The following is a 21267-nucleotide window of genomic DNA, read 5'->3' as shown; positions in this document are numbered from 1 at the left end:
TCCGGGACACAATGAAAAGACCAAACCTAAGGATTATAGGCATAGATGAGAGTGAAGATTTACAACTTAAAGGGCCTGCAAATATATATTCAATAAAATTATGGAAGAAAACTTCCCTAACCTAAAGAGAGAGATGCCCATGAATAAACAAGAAGCCTACAGAACTCAAACAGACTGGACCAGAACAGAAATACCTCCCGTCACATAATAATCAAAACACCAAATGTACTAAACAGAGAAAGAATATTAAAGGCAGTAAGAGAAAAAGGCCAAGTAACATATAAAGGAAGACCTATCAGAATCACACCAGACTTCTCACCTGAGACTATGAAGGCAAGAAGATTCTGGGCAGATCTCATGCAGACTCTAAGAGAACACAAATGCCAGCCAAAACTACTATACCCAGCAAAACTCTCAATCACCATAGATGGAGAAACTAAGATATTCCATGACAAAACCAAGTTTACCCAATATCTATCCACAAACCCAGACCTACAAAGGATAATAGGAGGAAAACACCAATACAAGGAGGGAAACTTCACCCTGGAAAAAGCAAGATAGTAACCTTTCATCAAACCCAAAAGAAGTTAACCAATCAAATTTAAAAAATAATGTCAAAAATGACAAGAAGTAACAATCACTATTCCTTAATATCACCTAATATCAATGGACTCAATGCCCCAATAAAAAGACATAGGCTAACCGACTGGATATATAAACAGGACCCTACATTTTGCTGCATACGGGAAACACACCTCAGGGTCAAAGACAAACATTACCTTAGAGTAAAAGGCTGGAAGACAATTTTACAAGCAAATGGTGTCAGGAAACAAGCTGGAGTAGGCATTTTAATATCAGATAAAATTGACTTTCAACCCAAAGTCATCAAAACAGACTCTAAGGGATACTTCTTGCTGGTCAAAGGCAAAATACAACAAGAAGAACTCTCAATCCTGAACATCTATGCTCCAAATGCAAGGGCACCCTAATTCATAAAAGAAACTTTATTCAAGCTCAAAGCACACATTGCACCTAACACAATGATTGTGGGTGACTTCAACACTGCACTTTCCTCAATGGACTGATCAGGAAAACAGAAACTGAACAGGGTCACAATAAAACTAATTGAAGCTTTGGACGAATTAGATTTAATAGATATATATAGAACATTCTATCCTAAAGCAAAAGAATATACCTTTTTCTCAGCACCTCATGGTACCTTCTCCAAAATAGACCATATAATTGGTCACAAGACAGACCTCAACAAATATAAGATCGAACTAATCCCATGCCTCCTATCAGATCACTACGGAGTAAAAGTGGTCTTCAATAGCAACAAAAACAGCAGAAAACCCACATACATATGGAAACTGAACAATATTCTACTCAATGATACCTTGGTCAAGGAAGAAATAAAGAAAGAAATTAAAGACTTTTTAGAACACAATGAAAATGAAGACACAACATACCCAAATCTATGGGACACAATGAAAGCAGTGCTAAGAGGAAAACTCATAGCCCTGAGTGCCTCCAAAAAGAAAATGGAGAGAGCATACACTAACAGCTTAATGACACACCTGAAAGCCCTGTAACAAAAAGAAACTATTTCACCCAGGAGGAATAGAAGGCAGGAAATCATTAAACTCAGGGCCGAAATCATCAAACTCAGGGCCGAAATCAATCAAGTGGAAACAAAGAGAACCATACAAAGAATCAACAAAACCAGGAGCTGGTTCTTTGAGAAAATCAACAAGATAGATAAACCCTTAACCAGACTAACCAAAGGACATAGAGACAGTATCCAGATTAACAAACTTAGAAATGAAAAGGCAGATATAACAACAGAAACTGAGGAAATTCAAAAAATCATTAGATCCTACTACAAAAGCCTATACTCAACACAACTAGAGAATCTGGAGGAAACGGACAGTTTCCTAGACAGATATCCGACACCAAAACTAAATCAGGATCAAATAGACCAACTAAACAGTCCCATAACACCTGAAGAAATAAAAAGGGCCATAGAAAGTCTCCCAACAAAAAAAAAAAGCACGGGACCAGATGGCTTCAGTGCAGAGTTCTATCAGACCTTCATAGAAGACCTAACACCAATACTCTTCAAACTATTCCACAAAATAGAAACAGAAGGAACTCAACCCAACTCATTCTATGAAGCCACAATTACGCTGATACCAAAACCACACAAAGATCCAACAAAGAAAGAGAACTTCAGGCCAATTTCTCTTATGAATATTGATGCAAAAATACTTAATAAAATTCTTGCCAACCAAATCCAAGAACACATCAAAACGATCATCCACCATGATCACGTAAGCTTCATCCCAGGGATGCAGGGATGGTCCAATATAAGGAAATCCATCAATGCTATCCACTGCATAAACAAACTCAAAGAAAAAACCATATGATCATCTCATTAAATGCAGAAAAACCATTTGACAAAATCCAGCATCCTTTCATGCTAAAAGTCTTGGAAAGAACAGGAATTCAAGGCCCATACCTAAACATCATTAAAGCAATATACAGCAAACCAGTAGCCAACATCAAACTAAATGGAGAGAAACTTGAATCAGTCCCACTAAAATCAGGGACTAGACAAGGCTTTCCTCTCCCTCCATATCTTTTCAATATAGTACTTGAAGTTCTAGCTAGAGCAATTAGACAACATAAGGAGGTCAAGGGGATACAAATTGAAAAGGAAGAAGTCAAATTATCACTATTTGCAGATGACATGATATTCTACTTAAGTGACCCGAAAACCTCCACCAGAGAACTCCTACAGCTGATAAACAAGTTCAGCAAAGTGGCTGGTTATAAAATCAACTCAAGGAAATCAGTTGCCTTCCTATACTCAAAGGATAAGCAGGCTGAGAAAGAAGTTAGGGAAATGACACCCTTCAAAATAGCCTCAAACAATATAAAGTATCTTGGTGTGATTCTAACCAAAAAAGTGAAAGATCTATATGACAAGAACGTTAGGTCTCTGAAGAAGAAAATTGAAGAAGACCTCAGAACATGGAAAAATCTGCCATGCTCGTGGATTGGCAGGACTAATATAGTTAAAATGGTCATCTTGCCAAAAGCGATCTACAGATTCAATGCAATCCCCCATCAAAATCCCAACTCAGTTCTTCACAGAGTTAGAAAAAGCAATTCTCAAATTCATCTGGAATAACAAAAAACCCAGGATAGCTAAAACTATTCTCAACAACAAAAGAAATTCTTGGGGAATCAGTATCCCTGACTTCAAGCAATACTACAGAGCAATAGTATTAAAAACTGCGTGGTATTAGCACAGTGACAGACAAGTGGACCAATGGAACAGAATTGAAGATCCAGAAATGAACCCACATACCTATGGTCACTTGATCTTCGACAAAGGAGCCAAAAACATCCAGTGAAAAAAAGATAGCCTTTTCAACAAATAGTGCTGGATCAATTGGAGGTCAGCATGCAGAAGAATGGGAATTGATCCATTCTTATCTCCATGTACTAAACTTCACTCCAAATGGATCAAGGACCTCCATGTAAAACCAGCCACACTGAAACTAATAGAAAAGAAACTGGGGAAGACCCTTGAGGATATGGGCACAGGGGACAAGTTCCTGAACAGATCACCAATAGCTGATGCTCTAAGATCAAAAATTGACAAGTGGGACCTCATAAAATTACAAAGTTTCTGTAAGGCAAAGGACACTGTTAAAAGGACAAAACGGCAACCATCAAATTGGGAAAGGTTATTCACCAACCCCATATCTGATAGAGGGCTAATATCCAATATATACAAAGAACTCAAGAAGTTAGACCCCAGGGAATCAAATAACCCTATTAAAAAATGGGGTACAGATCTAAACAAAGAATTTTCACCTGATGAAATTCAGATGGCCGAAAGGCACCTTAAGAAGTGCTCAACATCATTAGTCATTAGGGAAATGCAGATCAAAACAACCCTGAGATTTCACCTTACACCAGTCAGAATGGCTAAGGTCAAAAACTCAGGAGACAGCAGGTGTTGGTAAGGATGTGGAGAAAGAGGAACACCCCTCCACTGCTGGTGGGGCTGTAAGATGGTACAACCACTGTGGAAATCAGTCTGGAGGTTCCTCAGAAAACTGGACATGAGACTTCCAGAAGACCCTGCTATACCTCTCCTGGGCATATACCCAAAGGATTCCCCGGCATGCAATAAAGACACATGCTCCATTATGTTCATAGCAGCCTTATTTATAATAGCCAGAAGCTGGAAAGAACCCAGATGCCCCTCAAAGGAGGAATGGATACAGAAAATGTGGTATATTTACACAATGGTATACTACTCAGCAATTAGAAACAATGAATTCACAAAATTTTTAGGCAAATGGTTTGTTCTGGAAAATATCATCCTAAGTGAGGTAACCCAGTCACAAAAGAATACACATGGAATGCAATCTCTGATAGGTGGATATTAATTAGCCCAGAAGCCCTGAATACCCAAGGCACAAATCGCATGACAAATGACTCCCATGAAGAAGTATGGAGAAGGTCCTGATCCTGGAAAGGATTGATCTGTCATTGGAGGGGAATATAAGGACAGAGAAAAAAAGGAGGGAGGTGATTGGAGAATGGATGGAGAGAAGAAGGTTTATGGGACATATGGGGAGGGTGTATCTGGTAAAGGGGAAATCATTTGGAATGTAAACAAAGAATATAGAAAATAAAAATATTTAAAAAAATATTACCAGAGGACCTAGCTATTCCACTCCTGCGCATATATCTAGAAGATGCTCCCACAGTTAACAAGGACACATGCTCCACTATATTCATAGCAGCCTTATTTATAATAGCCAGAAGCTGGAATGAACACAGATATCCCTCAATAGAGAAATAGATACAGAGAATGCAGTGTATTTAAACAATGGATTACTACTCAGCTATTAAAAACAATGAATTCATGAAATTCTTAGGGAAATGGATGGAACTAGAAAATATCATCCTTACTGAAATAACCTAATCACAAAAAACCACACATGGTATATACTCCCTGATAAGTGGATATTACTCCAGAAGCTTAGAATACTCAAGATATAATTCAAAGACCACATGAAGCTTAAGGAAGACCAAAGTGTGGATGCTTTGATCCTTCTTAGATAGGGTGCAAAATACCCATCGGAGGAAATACAGAGACAAAGTGTGGGGCAGAGACTGAAGGAAAGACCATCCAGAGACTGCCCCACTTGAGGATCCATCCCATATACAGTTACCAAACCCAGACACTATTGTGGATGCCAAGAAGTGCTTGCTGACAGGTGCCTGATATAGCTGTTTCCCAAGAGGCCCTGCCAGTGCCTGACAAATACAGAGGTGGATGCTCTCTGCCAACTATTGGACTGAGCACAGGGTCCCCAACAGAGCAACTAGAGAAAGGACCCAAGGTGCTGAAGGGGTTTACAGCCCCACAAGAGGAACAACAATATAAACCAACCAGTGCCCCGCAGAGCTCTCAGGGACTTAACCACCAACCAAAGAGTACACATGGAGGGACCCATGACTCTAGCCACATGGGTAGCAGAAGATGGCCTGATCGAACACCAATGAGAGGAGAGGCCCTTGGACCCACCCATGAAGGCTCATTGCCCCAGGGTAAGGAATGCCAGGTCAGGGAAGTTGCAGTGGGTGGGTTAGTGAGCAGGGGGAGGGGGAATGGGATTGAGAGGTTTTGGAGGGGAAACAAGGAAAGGGAATAGCATTTGAAATGTAAACAATGAAAATATCTAATATATATATATATATATAATTTTTGAAAAGTGGGGAGAGGGGTATGTTTGTGTATCCTTCCTTAATTAAAGAAAATATTCTTATAAAAAAACTAAAGACAGATGCTTAATATTAGTTTTGATAAAGGACCTTGATCATCAAAAAGGTTTGAAAAGTTTTGTTTTTATATTGGAGGCAGTGAATGTGTTCAAAATACATGATATACTTGAAAGAAATTGGCTACATTTTACTCAGTGCTATACACAATGAATATACACCCTTAAATATTGACAAACACTTGGTATTTATTATTAACTCATTATTAATATTCCTAACACTCATGGGTCAGGGAGTTTCTTTGTTTTAGACTCCTGAGGGATTAAGAGTATGGTGGTTTCTATATTGCTAGCAGGTACAGATATGGTAATTATTTTCTCTTTAGAGTTCAACTCCTAGCATGACAAGCCCCTAAGGAGAACAGTGGTTCACAGTTATCTTCTCTTGTCCAAACAGATCTGGATAGAATTTTCTCACAATAAGAGAAGGTTAGTAGGCTATAGGATCATTCTTCTCACTCTACTTACTTGAGTTCAGTTATTCTTATGCCAAATCCATGGAATTTTATACCAAGTCTACTCCACTATATTTTTCAGGATCTGGAGAGACATTGGACCCAGTATTTGATGACCAAGTTATTTGGTAACTGTGTGTGTTTGTATGAATACACTTCATGAAACTAAAATTAAAATCATGTGTGACCAGCTACACTTTCCCTGCTGATAATATTCAGGTGAGTCATAGCTTTGATAAGATATTGTAGTTAAAATTCTTGATATCTATGCTGATGGAACTGTTGCTTAGGTCCAGTGGAGGAGGAGGCATATGTGCATCATGACAGAGAGCAGAAAGTATAGCGCAAACAGAACACTGCTCCCATGGGCTCTTTGTCTGACCTAATCCCAAACCTTTTGCTTTCTTCCCCATTACAACCACGTTTGTGCTAATATTTATTATCAGCAGTAAATTTTCCAGCATGTTCTTGGGGTGCATTAGCACACATATTGAAGTGCTTAGTCAGGTATTGAATCCCTTTAACTAAACAGAAACTGACATGAACCTACATATTCTATATCTCCAGAGAAGAACTAAGTCAATCTTTAACACAAATATTACTAACTCTTAACACACTTAATAAACTATTGTTAAAGGTCAGAAAGGGCACCCTTCTCTATTTGCAATTAAAAATTCAGATTTCTTAAAGGCAGTCTTATAAAACTGCTGGTCATTCCTGACATTGTCTAAAACCCCTTTTCTCCACACAATTTTCCCGACTGTACCTTTCTCCCTTGATTGTAATTCTCATGTCAAATCATGGATGTTTTAAGTAAAACTACTAAAACATTTTAAGCTTTGAACATTGCCCTGACACTCATCTCTCCTTCTTCAAACACCTCCATGCCCAAGAATTACCATTATCAATGTTCCAAATATATTGAAAAATGCTAATGATCTTTGTATCTAATATCCTGTCAGGAAGAAAATGTCCAAATTATTTGTGTCAGTGGCACAGTCTACAAGAAAGTATATTTCAAACACAGATGTGTTAAATTTTGAATACAGTATTCATTCATTTTTACTGTTTAAATTAATAAAGAAAATATAATAATTAAAAAATGATAAAAACCAATAAAAGCGAAGACAACAGAAAGAAAATATGAGACTATTTTGCATATTATCGAATATCATGAGACCGGTCAGGGTGTGTGTGGAAGCCAATACATAGAGAGACCCTGCCCAAAAAGCAGAAAAAGAACACAGCAGGAACCTCCTCAGCTATGCTGAACATTCTGTCTAGACGCTGTCAGTTCTTTATAACAAATGCCCAGACTATGACTCGAGACACACAGCAATGAGGAGCAATTCAAGAGAGTAAATATGTAAATAGAAGAAAAGAGAGAAGAGGCTTGAAGCAGCCTTAATGTCCAACAGAATTCTTGGTAATGACAGTGGAAGCCACTACCAAAATGTTATTTATAGATTAGTGTCTACATGACACTGTTGTAATGTCTCTATCCAGTATCTTAGCACTGGATTTGTTCTGATGATTGAGAATACCACATTCCAGGCAGATATCACTCCTGAGTTCTAAACTCATATACATTCCTACTCCACATGTCCATTCAGTCCTGTAATTGGCAGCAAACTGTGTATGTGCAAAGCAGAAGAATTACCTTCTAACCCTGCCCTCCAGTTGGGCTTCTCAAGAGCTCACAAGCCATAGATATCATCCGTATCAAATGGATCTCACTCTTTTCTAGTTTACCATCTCTACATTAGTTGTGTGCCCAGCCACATATATCTACATAACAATACCTCTACATGAGTCCCTGAACAATCATCTCTGTGGTGCCATAATGACTATTCTTGACAGAATAAGCAGAACCCTAAGAGGACCTTGTGAAAATGTAACAGAAAGTAGAATGCTCTACCATGACAAACTCTCCCCCACAGCAGCTAACTAAAATAAGATTTAGGAGTTTTACTTGCTTGCTTTTTGAGAGCAGGACTGTGTCTCACTTAATACTGTAATTCTGGAATGTAGAAAGCCTCTCAGTTGTCTTGGGTGAGCAAATGAGTGGACCACTGCAAAAGCCACAAGCTGTATGAATTGTTCCTCTCTATAGGTAAAAAGACTGATGTTTACACAAGACAAGTGACACCTTCAGCACCACAGGGAGGAGAGGTGACCATGGCTGAAACTTAATTCAGTTCCATGTGACTTTAAATCTTGAGTCCATTACCAGCAACATGATCAAAATACGATAAAACAAGCAAGTATAAAATAGCCATTACTATAAGAGTTCAAGGTAGACTTGAAGTGTAGAGGAACCAAAACAAAAGAAATTTCATGAAACCACAAATTACCTAGTGACCAAAATTTTTTTAAGTTGCTTGAGGAAATGCAAACTATTTTGTGGTAATACGGTGGGTATGAGAATGTGAAAATAGGAATACTTCCAAAATAGAAAAGAGGAAACTTCTAACACATAAGTTAGCTTTCTTTGCCTGAGTCCAGTATGTAAGTTTTAGAGAATAAAGCTATTCATCTAAATGCTTTCTGCTATTCCTCATAGACTGTCAATACTGCAGTATTCCACTGGCCCAAACCTAGTCTTAGTAATTCAGTTATATTTTATCTCAGCCTTTGTAACTAGAGGTCTATTTTCTTATCATGTAACTGATTCATTTCAAAGAGGATGTGTTTCATTTCAAGTTGTCTGCATGCTTCAGTTGGTAGCTATTGACCTATAACAAGATTCCATTGTAAGTCACAAGGTATTTTTGCCACAGGTTAATCTTGGTATGTAAATGTGTCCCTGTGTCTTTTCTACTGCCATTTTAACACCTTAGGGTGATTTGACATCAATGGAATGTTATTTAAGCACAAAAGAGGCCATAGTGCTTTTAGTACTTAGTAAAGTGTCCAACAGACTGGCATAATGCTGCCTTAGATCACATGAAAAACAAAATTAGAGGAAAATTTTGAGAAGTAGAAATAATGAGGATAATGCAGAAGTTACCATTCATTTTGTGGTCAGAAGGAAACTGTTGTGGGGTGGGAATGTTTTGGTGGTTGTTAAATGAAATAGGCAAATACATAAGACCTGATTTAGCATTCACTAGGAAATGAGGAAATCTATATAAGCACATGTAGAGTGGGGGAAATAACATTACCTTCAAGCAAAACCAACATTCTCTAACTTCTTGTCTGTAAAGCAGATAGCTCTCTCTGCAGCCTTCATCACATAAGTGTACCTTCAGCACTCTGCCTCCCACAGGAGCACCTATGGTTTTGGTGTTTGCTTTTCTCTTTCCCACTTTCCTTCAGCACATGACAACAGGACTCCGCTCACAGCATCTTCTAACCACCATTTCTAAAAGGCCTTTATTCTCCTCACATTTCTGTGACTCATGGGTAACAGCAAAAGAAATCAAATTCAAGAACAGAAATGCAGAAGGGAGGTGGAAAGCTTAGAAGGAAGCAAAGCCCCTGTGATTAGAGTCAGGGACTGAGTGATGGAAATAGAAGGGAAACTCGAGGGTCATCAGTAAGGGAAGCTCAAGGCCAAAATCATCAGAGATGACAGCTGATGCAGACAGAACCTACCAAATGAAAGGCCATCTCTGAGCAGGTGCTCCTGCAACGTGCTTGAATAATAGTTATTCTTCTTTTACAGAAAAAGCTAGAGCTTCTTGAGTCTCATTTGCAGAGACAACATGAGTCTCACATTTAAATGTCACAAGAGGATAATAAAATGGAAACCCAATGAGTTTCACTTCTCAAGGCATATAATAAAAATGAAGTCAAATGGAATGTAATCTTGATGATAGGTGATGTTCAAACAGTACTATTAGTATGTTGAATTTTGGTTCTATTGACAAATAAGACAGTTGTCAAATTGCAAACTACTAAATACTATCAATTGATAATGTTTGCCTTTCTCCATTGAACTACTCAACTCATCACATCTGGGAGAAGAATGAGCCCAGAAAATCACTCTGCAGCATCCTTGTTTATCCTTGAGGGGTTAACAGACCAGCCGGGGCTCCAGATCCTACTCTTTTGCCTGTTTCTATTCATCTACATGGTCTCCATGGCAGGAAACTTGGGCTTAGTCTTCTTAATCAGGATTAGCTCTCAGCTTCACACACCCATGTATCATTTCCTCAGTAACTTGTCTTTCATAGATCTCTGCTATTCCTCAGTTATAATCCCCAAGATGTTGGTGAACTTTGTATCAGAGAAGAATTTTACATCCTTTCCTGAATGCATGGCCCAGCTGTTTCTGTTCTCTTTCTTTGGTATTGATGACTCTTACATGCTAACAGCCATGGCGTATGATCGTTATGTTGCCATTTGCAACCCATTGCTCTACAATGTCATCATGTCCCACAGAGTCCGCATGCTACTATCAATTGCTGTGTATGTTATGGGGGCCTTCGGGGCTACAGTTCATACCAGTTATATATCCAGTCGTTCCTTCTGTGGAACTAATGTCATTCACCATTACTTCTGTGACATCCTCCCTCTTCTGAATATAGCCTGCTCTAGAGACTATACCAAGGAGTTTTGGGTGATGATACTTGTTGGATTTAATGTTTTTGCAAGTGTATTTGCCATCTTCATCTCTTACGCCTTCATCCTTACCAGCATCCTACGAATACACTCAGCTGATGGCAGGTCTAAAGCCTTCAGTACCTGCAGTTCCCATCTTGCAGCTGTTGGAGTCTTCTATGGCTCCATTATCTTCATGTATTTTAAACCATCTACAGGTGACACAACCCAGGAAAAAGTGGCTTCTGTCTTTTACACTACAGTGATTCCCATGCTTAATCCTCTTATATATAGCCTTAGGAACAAAGATGTCAAGGAAGCCATTAAAAAGGCTGTAAATAGTGGACCATTCTCTTAGTCTGTGTAGAAAAATTATCTTTAAGTTACAAATTTAAGCATTCATGTTGTCTTTTAAATTGTCTTGAATGTAAGAATAACCATTCCAAGTTTAAGGGTCATCTCAAAATAAAATGTCTTTGAGATTTATTTTTGGTGAACGTCACTTCCCCATAGTCTCTTCTCCCAGTGTAGTCCTTGTCATTCTCCCTTGTCTCTCTAGCCTACTTTCCTACCTACTAGTATATAAATGTATATGAATAAGTGTGTGTGTGTGTGTGTGTGTGTGTGTGTGTGTGTGTACTCACCAAATACTACTAGGAAAATAAAGACAAAAACATGGAGATATGTAAAAAGCTAGGTCTATTTAATGAATTTTAAAAATTACATTTATTGATCTGTGGAAGAGGTGCGTGGCAGAGGACAAGATGAGAGAGTTGGCTCTTTTCATTTCCCATGTGGGTTCTAGAGATCAGGTCATTGGGCTTGGGGACAAACTTCCTAACCCCCTAAGTTATCTCAATGGCCTATATCCCTATTTTAAATGACAAATATATAAACATGAAGACTGGAGAAAAAAAGAATCTGAATATGAAAAGAAGAAGAGACGAAATTCAAAAGCAGTGAGAGGAGACAGAATTCTGAATATATCCTTAACAGTATAGATGTACTCTTGTCTTTGAATGAAAGAGAAGGATCATAATGGAAAAACCACTTCAATGTTTTGGACCTTGCAACTAGAATCTTAAGGTGGGAATTTCCATTGACACAGGAAATTGAAGAGGAGTCTTCCTGTGAGAGGACACATTCAGTTAACAACACTTGTAGACAGATCTTCACCAAAAACTGCCCTTTAGAGAATAGCATTTCTACAGCACCACATATTATTGAAGTTATATGTCCAGAAAAGAAAAATGCCAGTTAACATTAATATAATTACAGAAAGTGGGTATAATCAGGGTACTAAGGAGTATGTATTCTCCAAATAACTTCCATGTTTCACATAGAGCCTTTTCCCTGAAAAGAGATTGAAATCAACAACAAGATAAAAGCCAAAAGGATAAACCCAGAGTTGGAAAGAGCAGGAAGACATGAAGTCAAAATGTTGGGCTATGTCCTGGTTTTGTGCCATATTTGAAAGTATCAGAAGAGAGTTATTATATTAGGATTTAGCAAATCCACATCAATATTTTTCAAAATAGCCCTATCAACTTCAGCTGCTTTCCATGAAACTTCTTTATACTTCTTTCTTTCAGTATATAAAAAGTCTTCTTGTTTATAGGATCTTAGAAACAAAATAAATGAGGTTGCCCAACATACACCTCCTTTATGCCACTCATTTCATCAGTAATTTAACCCTAGTTCTGGTAAGAGTTAGACTTATCTTTCTGCCCATCTAGAAGATAGGAGGATCTCTGATAATCACGGGCATGTGTTTTTTACATTTTGCTCCTACATCCTAGAATAATAAATGATGTAAAGCTGCTCAAATGCTGACAGATGAATAAATAAATGAATTTCTGTGCATAAAAATATAAATAACCATGGACCTAGAGAACATCATACTAAGTGAGGTAACCCAGACTCAAAAGATGAATCATGGTATGCACTCACTAATAAGTGGATATTAACCTAGAAACCTGGATTACCCAAAACATAATCTACACATCAAATCAGGTACAAGAAGAAAGGAAGAGTGGCCCCTTGTTCTGGAAAGACTCAATGAAGCAGTATTCAGCAAAACCAGAATGGGGAAGTGGGAAGGGGTGGGTGGGAGGACAGGGGGAGAGAAGGGGGCTTACGGGACTTTTTGGGAGTGGGGGGGGCTAGGAAAGGGGAAATCACTTGAAATGTAAATAAAAAATATACCGAATAAAAAAATTAAAAAAAGAAAGAAATGCAAATTATAATATATAATGGTCATGGCCGGCCTCCACTCTCTATTCTCTCTCTCTCTCTCTCTCTCTCTCTCTCTCTCTCCCCTCTCTCTCTCTCTACTTCTCTCTCTACCTCTCTCTACCACTAACTCTCATCCCCTACTTTGAATAAACTCTATTCTATACCAAATATATATATAAACAAAATTGAAACCAATAGTATTTGCAGCCAAATGCTTAGATACATAAACTGCATTCTTCTGAGAATGAATCTGCTTGGACTCTGTTTCTTATGTTATTTTATAATTTCCCAAATGGATTTCTGTAGCTCTTGAACATTATTCCAAGACTACATGACAAGAGGACACGAGAAAAAAAGGGAAAATGTGTAACTCAGTAATTAGTAACATGAAAATTAATAACTTCTTATTAAATACCATGAATAGGTCATGCCACCCTACAAAGCCATTTAATTAAAAATATCTTCTCCCTCTACCAATCTAAATAATATTTCATTGTGTAAATGTGCCCTGTTTCCATTTTTCATTCCTATGTTGATGGACATCTAGGTTGTTTCCAGCCTCTGGCTATTATAGATAGGGCAGCAATAAGTGTGGATAATATGCACCTTAGCTATTCCTCCACCACTTCCTCAGCTATTCCTCTAAGACCAACTCTATTTCTTTTTCTACTTTTCCTGACCCTAGACCCACAGTCATCTACAAGTTTCAAAACGCATTAAATGTCTAAGGTCCTATTAAATATATAGAAAGTCTTGTTGGTGGTGGTGTTCTTATATCACTCAGGGACAGAGCAGATGTTAGTCCTTTGCTCATCCTGGCTTGATGCCTGGCTTGACAGCCAAAGCTGTCTTATAATTATGACTCAGAAATACCAAATCAAGTCAAATTCAGGCAGCACAAGAGGAGGAAAACAAAGACCTATGGATAGACATGCCACCCACAGACATGCCCTCCAGCACATGGAACAGGCGAGCCATAGACACCCACTTGCCACCATACCATGCCATGCAGCATAATTGGTCATCTAGAGGCCTGCCAGCAGCATGACCTTCTTGCAGTGGAATGTGCAAATATGTCAGATGTTAGAGAAAGAGAAATAAAACACCTTGAGCATTATGAAGAGAGATGGAGTCTCAGGGTGGAGAGGAGTAACCTCTTATAAGTGGCCAGTCCTATCACCTGGAGCCATGGTGAGGTTTCAACCCAAGCTGGCATTGAGGGCTGTGTCTGAGTCCATGGCTGAGAGAAGGCCCTGCACTTCACCTGGGCATCACATTAGGGCTGGCCCTGGTACAGCATGCTCTGGTGAGCCATCCCCAAGGGTAAGAGCATCAGAGAACTGGCTCTGCTCCTCATCTGCTGTGAGGTGGTGTGGGGGGTCAGGGGGTGCCCCCCCCACCTCTTGCTTCTAATTATTGGTGGCAGTCAAAAGTACTGGCTCTGAGGTCATGAGAGTAAATGAGCTGGCCCTGTCCTTGCCTGCTCAGGAAGTTGGGCCCTGCATCTCTTTTGAGCAGCACAATAGAGATGGCACTGGTAGAGAGGGTGCAGGTAACAGACATGATAGCAATGATAAGAACATGTGAGAACTGGCCCAGCCACATGTCTGGAGTAGTGTGGCACAGGTATTAGAGTGATGTCCTCCACCTCACTACCTCACCACCTCACTACCTCACCACCTCACGGCCTCACCACCTCACCACCTCACCACCTCACCACCTCACCACCTCACCACCTCACCTCCTGTAATACCTGGGAGAGATGACCCTGGAGATATGAGAGAAAAGGAGCTATCCTTGTTACTTCACTGGCTGTAGTACTAGGGAGAGGGGGTCATGCTCCTGGCCTAGTCAATAGAGTGAAGCTGTCCCTGATAGTGAAGGCACGGGTGAGCTAGAACTAAGGATTTGAGAATGAGAAGCTGACCCAGGCCCTCACAGGCTGCAGTACTTGGGGGAGTGAGCCCTGACCCTTGACTGGGCAGCTCAGTGGAACATGAGTGCAGGCATGGGTGCAGGTGAGCAGGCCCTGAGAGTATGAGAGCAGGAGAGCTGTCCCTGCCTCCTGACAATGGTGGCCTTAGGTGACCTAGCCAGAGCAGTGCAGGAGAGCTTGCCAGGTGATGCAGATAAGGGCGAGCTGGCAGGATCCAATGCGGGGAACTGGCCAACTACAAAATCTATATTATCTGCAAATGACTGGGACATGAGAATGGGCCTGTCCTGCTGTTCCAAAGCTGCAGGATCTTCATGGTACAAGACAATAACAGGATAACTGGGAGGAGTCCCAGTTAGGATCCTATGCTGATGGTGTCACAAAAGCCAGAATCTTGGAGCAGACCAATGATTCGTTACAATGAGCATTCTCAAGTGAAGATGTGTGGACAGAGGGATATATTGTGGGACATACTGTGACATTCTACAGTTTCCATGATGAGATGTTTTCTATATTGTTGCTGCTGATGTTTGTTTGACTACTGTGTGCCTTACTGAGGGGTTGGGGGAGACTGCAAAGGATGAGGGGACAGAGAGATGAGCAGGACTGGGGTGCATGATGTGAAACTCACAAAGAATCAATAAAAAGTTAAATGTGTGTGTGCGCGCGCGCGCATGTGCACACATGTGCGTGTGCATTCATACTCTTATGTTCCTATAAAATCAAAGACAGTGCAGATATTATCTTATTTTTAATGAGACGAATCAGTGCACTGTTACAATCAATTCCAATGAAACCAAAATCCAGTAATGTAGCCCAAAACCTAGAATTGGTCTCACACACAATCTTCTGGGCTCCAAAAAGCATGGGTGCACATAGCTTATCTCATCGGCTCCTGCTGACTCAACTGCACACTAGCCACTGTCTCTGGTGTCTCTTGGAATCTCCCATACCCTGAGTCTCCACTGTAAGTGAAGCTTCTCCTTCGATAATGAGGCCTCTCTTCAGAAACACTGCCACATTTTGCCAGCCATCTTCTGCTCCCCATGACCCCTTCCTGCCTTATATCTAAGCATTTATACATTATACATATGCATTTCAAATATCTTACTACACAAAACCCACATTAGGAAGTTATGTTTATGCATCATCATGTTGCTTGACCAATAATTACTGGATAAGATTAATAAATGAACTTCTACATGGATATTAGCCTAGAAGCTTAGAATACCAAAGACACAATGCACATTTCAAATGGTGCCCAAGAAGAAGGAAGGAGTGGCCCCCACCCTGGTCCTGGAAAAGCTCAGTGCAGCAGTGTCAGGAAATACCAGGACAGGGAAGTGGGAAGGGGTGGATTGGGGAAGAGAGGGAGGGAAAAGAGCTTATGGGACTTTCGGGGAAGGGGGAACCAGGAAAGGGAAAATCACTTGAAATGTAAATAAACAATATATCAAATTTAAAAAAATGTAACCAACATAGCTAGAGAGACAGCTCAGCAGGCAAGGGCATCTATCTCTAAGAATAACAACCTGAGGTCAATGTCCAGAGTCCATATGGTGTGAGGAGCAGACCAGAACACTCACGGTATCCTCTGACCTCCACACATACTCAGGCATATGTACACACACCACACACACAAACACACAGACACACATACACATACACACAATAAATAAATTTAAAATAATTCTAAAGTGACTGTAGATGATTTTATTAGATATTGCTGAATTGCTCTGTCACTTTTATCAACGTATGTTCTCAAAAAATTATGTATAAAGTCATTTATACTCTTACTATTGTTTTCTTTGTTATTGCACAATTAAATACATGAGATGCTTTTTTTCTGCTGAATCCAAATATAAATACAGAATATATGTACAGAATATATGGCACAGTATAAAAATACTCTTCACATGTAAGATTAGCAAACAGAAAGGGACGCACAAAAGGGACCAGCAGAAGTCAGAATCAGTTACCCTGAGTGCTTATGCTACAGCTCTTACTATTTTAAGTTTCATAATTAAGTATATAAAGTTTCTTCTTTGTTTGTTTGCTTGATTGATTGATTGATTGAGCACAGGGTTTCTGTGTGTAGCACTGGCTGTCCAGGAACTCTCTTTGTAGACTAGGCTTGCCTCATACATAGATCTGCCTGTCTGCCTCTCAAGTGCTTGGACTAAACGTACATACTACCACACCTGACTATAAGGTTTCATTTTAATGTCCCAAAATATAATGCGATTTTGTCAAAGCTATTCCACAGCCAGATACAGACTACACCCTCCCCCCTTGTTTTTGTCATTTCTTGTTTGATAATGTGTTTGGTCCCTTTTCTAGATTTAGTGTACAAGTGTATTTTGTGTGTAGTGTAGTTATAGATTCTATTTACTCATCTTTATAAAATACCATTCTTAGGTTGGTAGTCTCCTTTATTAAAAGACACATCTTCTTGCCTATTTTATATATTTCAGTTCTATGTGATGGGGATATAATAGTCTACTACACACACTGTATATGATTCAGCAATAGCCTTTTCTAAAATTTTGGTTTGTGTTTTAACATAAGTTAATTATTATTTCTCCTATATCTTTTCTAACTACTTTTCCCTTTTAAAAAGTAAGTTTTAGCATTACATACCCTAGATGTACTGCAGTCTGCTATAGTGACATAAGCTCAATATAGACTGCCCCTCTCAATAACTCTGAGCAGAATCTGTACAGAATACCAAGTGATCCAATCATGTCACAACCATGAAAGTAAATGAAAAGAGAATTCAAGTCTATCCAAATGGACTACAAACATTACTGTAAAATCAAAGTGAACGTATATAAACCCATTCTATTAGAATTAGACTCATACTAATATCAAACCTGTTATATATATATATATATATATTAATAAATCCTTAAAATTAGAAAGGTATAAAAAAGAAAGTAAACAAGGTGTTAGGAATGGAAGGGGACACCTCGAGTGAGCATCTTCCTCAGTAATGGATGTGCCAGTTAGTGGTCCATTGACAAAAGGTAAGTCTGAAAACAAACATACAACTAACATTATACAAATTCAAAAGGTTATATTTAGGAATATATGCATATACAAATATATAGAGAAATATATACATATGTGTGTACAGTAAGATTAGTGAAAAAAAGAGGTCGTGAATTTGAATAAGAGAGGAAGGGATATATGAGATTTGGGGGGAAGGAGGAAATGTTTTAATTATATTATAATCTCAAATATTAAAATTATATATACAAATACATACTTCAATGAAACAAACATCTACAAAGTATCAAGTATGCCACAAATGCTTTTAAAATCATATGAAACTAAGCACAACTTCTATCAGTTATTTGGGATAAGTCTGTGAAGAAGAGATTTTGACATAAAGCTTACTCCCCAGGAGTGTGCATCCCTTGTGTCAATGCCTTTCTCAAAGCCACCTTTACCTCCTTGTTTCTCAAGGAATATATCAAAGGATTAAGGGAAGGAGTAACAATATTATTCAACACTTGAACCACTGAGTCCAGCCAAGGACTGGAGGCAGGTCTGAGGTAAATGAGGACCACTGGGCCATAGAAGAGCAGAATAGATGTCAAGTGGGCACTGCAGGTGGAGAAGGCTCTGCGCCTGCCTTCAGAAGAACGGATTTTCAAGATGGAGATCACGATGCGAGAGTAGGAAGTGAGGATAAGGAGGAAGCACACCAGTGCAACAAGACCTACATTGATGAAGCTTACAGCTTGTGCCAGAGAGGTGTCTGCACAAGCCAGGGGTAGCACCACTGGGATGTCGCAGAAAAAGTTATCCACTTCATTGGGTCCACAGTAGGGTAACTTGAAGATGAGAAATGTGAGGACAGATGCATGCAGACAGCTCCCCATCCAGGTGGCCACCGTCATGGAGCCACACACCCATGAACTCATTATGACTGTGTACCTCAAAGGGTGACAGATGGCTGCAAAGCGGTCATAGGCCATCACTGTGTACAGGAAGCACTCAGCACAGCCCAGAAAGTGGTAGAAGAAGAGCTGGGAGGCACAGCCCTGGTAAGAGATCGTGTGGCTGTGTCCAGTGAGAGAGAGCATCATCTTTGGAGAACTCACAGAAGGGAAAAAGATATCAAGCACTGACAGGTTTCCCAGGAAGAAATACATGGGTGTGTGAAGGTTGGCGGAAGTCACGATGGCCAGCAGGATAAGTAGGTTTCCTGGAAGAGTGAGCAGATAGAAGGCCAAAAAGAGGACAAAGAGCATCTTCTCCAACCCAGCTGTATGTGGGATTCCCATCAGGAAGAATTCAGTTACTGAAGTGCAATTCCTCATTTCCAAATTCACTCACTTCTAGAAGATGAAAGAATAGACCCACTTACCTAAACTTCCCAAAGAAATAAAAGCCTTCACAGAACCGAGTAGAAACCCATTTATTATAAATACTTCCCAAAAAAGGTTTTACCTAATACTGTCACCAGTCAATATTTGATATTGAATTATCAATCCATTTATTTTTTTAACTATTCCATGAAACTTAAAGAGATGAACTTGAATTTAGAATTTTAAGCAGTGACAGTATAGAACACTGCTTACCAGCCTTCCACCTGCAGCAACCCTTTATTACAGTTCCTCATGTTGTGGTGAACCCCAACCAAAAATTATTTTCATTGCTATTCCTGTAATTTTGCTACTGTTGTGAATCATAACGTATATATCTGATATGTTGGATATCTGATAGGCAAACCCTGTGAAAGGGTCGTTCAACCTCCAAAGAGGTCACGACTACAGATTGTAAACCACTGGTATAGAGTAATTAATATTCACAGTTCTAAACACCTGAGTTCAAATGTCACATCAGCTCCTCACTCTGAGTCCAGATGGATTTGTCAAATATCTCTTAACTTAATTTTATTCTCTGTGAAGGACACTAATAATTTAAGTTACTTATCACGTATAATGTTCTAATGTGCATAAAACATCCATGCAATTCTTAACTACATATCCTTACAAAAATACAAAGTTCTAATATTCTGAATAATAGGCCTTTACCCTAAACCATGACCACACAGGGACTAGGATCTATTTAAGTGTCCTGTTGATATGAGTGACTCATAAAACTTAATTCTTTTCTTCTTTCTTTTCAGTCAGTACAACTGAAAACTGAAATCTAGCTCGTGGACACATAAGAAAACAAAAACCAAACAATATTCAGTATATAGAAAAGTCATTTACAGTTGACAGTGTTATTAACTGCTTCAGTAAAGAGTAGTTTATGCTCTCAAAAGTCATGATCCAAACCATTATTGTGGTGCTATCCGTGGGTGTGGTTGTAAAGTGCATGGCCATCACGCAGATGTTAAGTACATAAAGTGGCATGGAAATATAAACTCAGGCAGATGCAAGTAAGCATAGGCTCTTACTCCTTCCTGAGACATACACCTCAGAAGAGAAGATTCTAAGAACAGAAAGCATTCCAGAAAACAGGCACTTACACACTGAAGAGTACTATAGAATAGGTAAAACCCATGCCCATATCCTCCACCTTCTGTTATTGGAAGAGATGAAACAGAACAGCCTGACTATGAAGCCAGAGGAGTTGGGGGACAGGCTTCTTCTCAGAACAAGACCCAGATGATGAAGCCTGTAATCTGTAACACAGCAGGACTCATGCCCTGAGACAGCAGCTAGCTAGCCACTAAGGAGTAATAAGTATTGTTAGTCTCCTTTGGGATATTGTTCCCCCATGACCTGACTAGAAAATGTAGAACAGAGAGATCAATTAGCTGGGAAGACCTCCACTTTTGTTCCTTCCTTCCTTCTCATCTCTGCTTTTCTTCTTATACTCCCGAGAGTTGTAGGATGTTTCCCCTAGCAGTTGAAACACCAGCCAGCTATTTATGTAAAGTTCCTTTATTGTAAATCTCATTTTCCCTGAAGGAGTGTCATCCCTAGGGTTCAAACACTTCCATTTACTCAGTTCCTTGGGGATCCCAACTGAACAAAAAGCAGAGATTAGAAAAACACATAGAGAAAAGTGAGAAGCACCTAATATTGTACTGATTTCAAAAAGAAAAGAAAAAAAAGAACACAACTTACTGTGTAACATTTTGGTGTGGTTTTAATGAGAAATATCTCCATGAGCTCAGACATTTGCATGCTTGGTCCCCAGTTTGTGGTGTTTTATGAGGAAGTCATGGAATCTTTAGAAAGTGTAGACTATTTCTAGATAAAGT

The 21267-nt window shown here is 39.3% G+C and overlaps 2 protein-coding genes across 2 annotated transcripts; one reads left to right on the top strand and one right to left on the bottom strand.

Moving 5' to 3' along the window:
- The first annotated feature begins 10292 nt into the window (after positions 1 to 10292).
- LOC127690192 (olfactory receptor 8D2-like) lies at positions 10293 to 11225 on the top strand. The gene has a single exon (XM_052189739.1). It carries the CDS (start codon positions 10293 to 10295, stop codon positions 11223 to 11225), a length of 933 nt encoding a protein of 310 aa, XP_052045699.1.
- A 7208-nt stretch (positions 11226 to 18433) lies between these two features.
- On the bottom strand, positions 18434 to 19366 carry LOC127689949 (olfactory receptor 958-like). The gene has a single exon (XM_052189522.1). The coding sequence runs from the start codon at positions 19364 to 19366 to the stop codon at positions 18434 to 18436; it is 933 nt and encodes a 310-aa protein (XP_052045482.1).
- Positions 19367 to 21267: the final 1901 nt, after the last annotated feature.

Source organism: Apodemus sylvaticus, chromosome 7 (genome assembly GCF_947179515.1).
Source record: "Apodemus sylvaticus chromosome 7, mApoSyl1.1, whole genome shotgun sequence".
In the NCBI taxonomy this organism is placed as follows: domain Eukaryota; kingdom Metazoa; phylum Chordata; class Mammalia; order Rodentia; family Muridae; genus Apodemus; species Apodemus sylvaticus.
The sequence above is the reverse complement of the archived record's forward strand: the minus strand, read 5'-3'. Positions and strand labels throughout refer to the sequence as shown.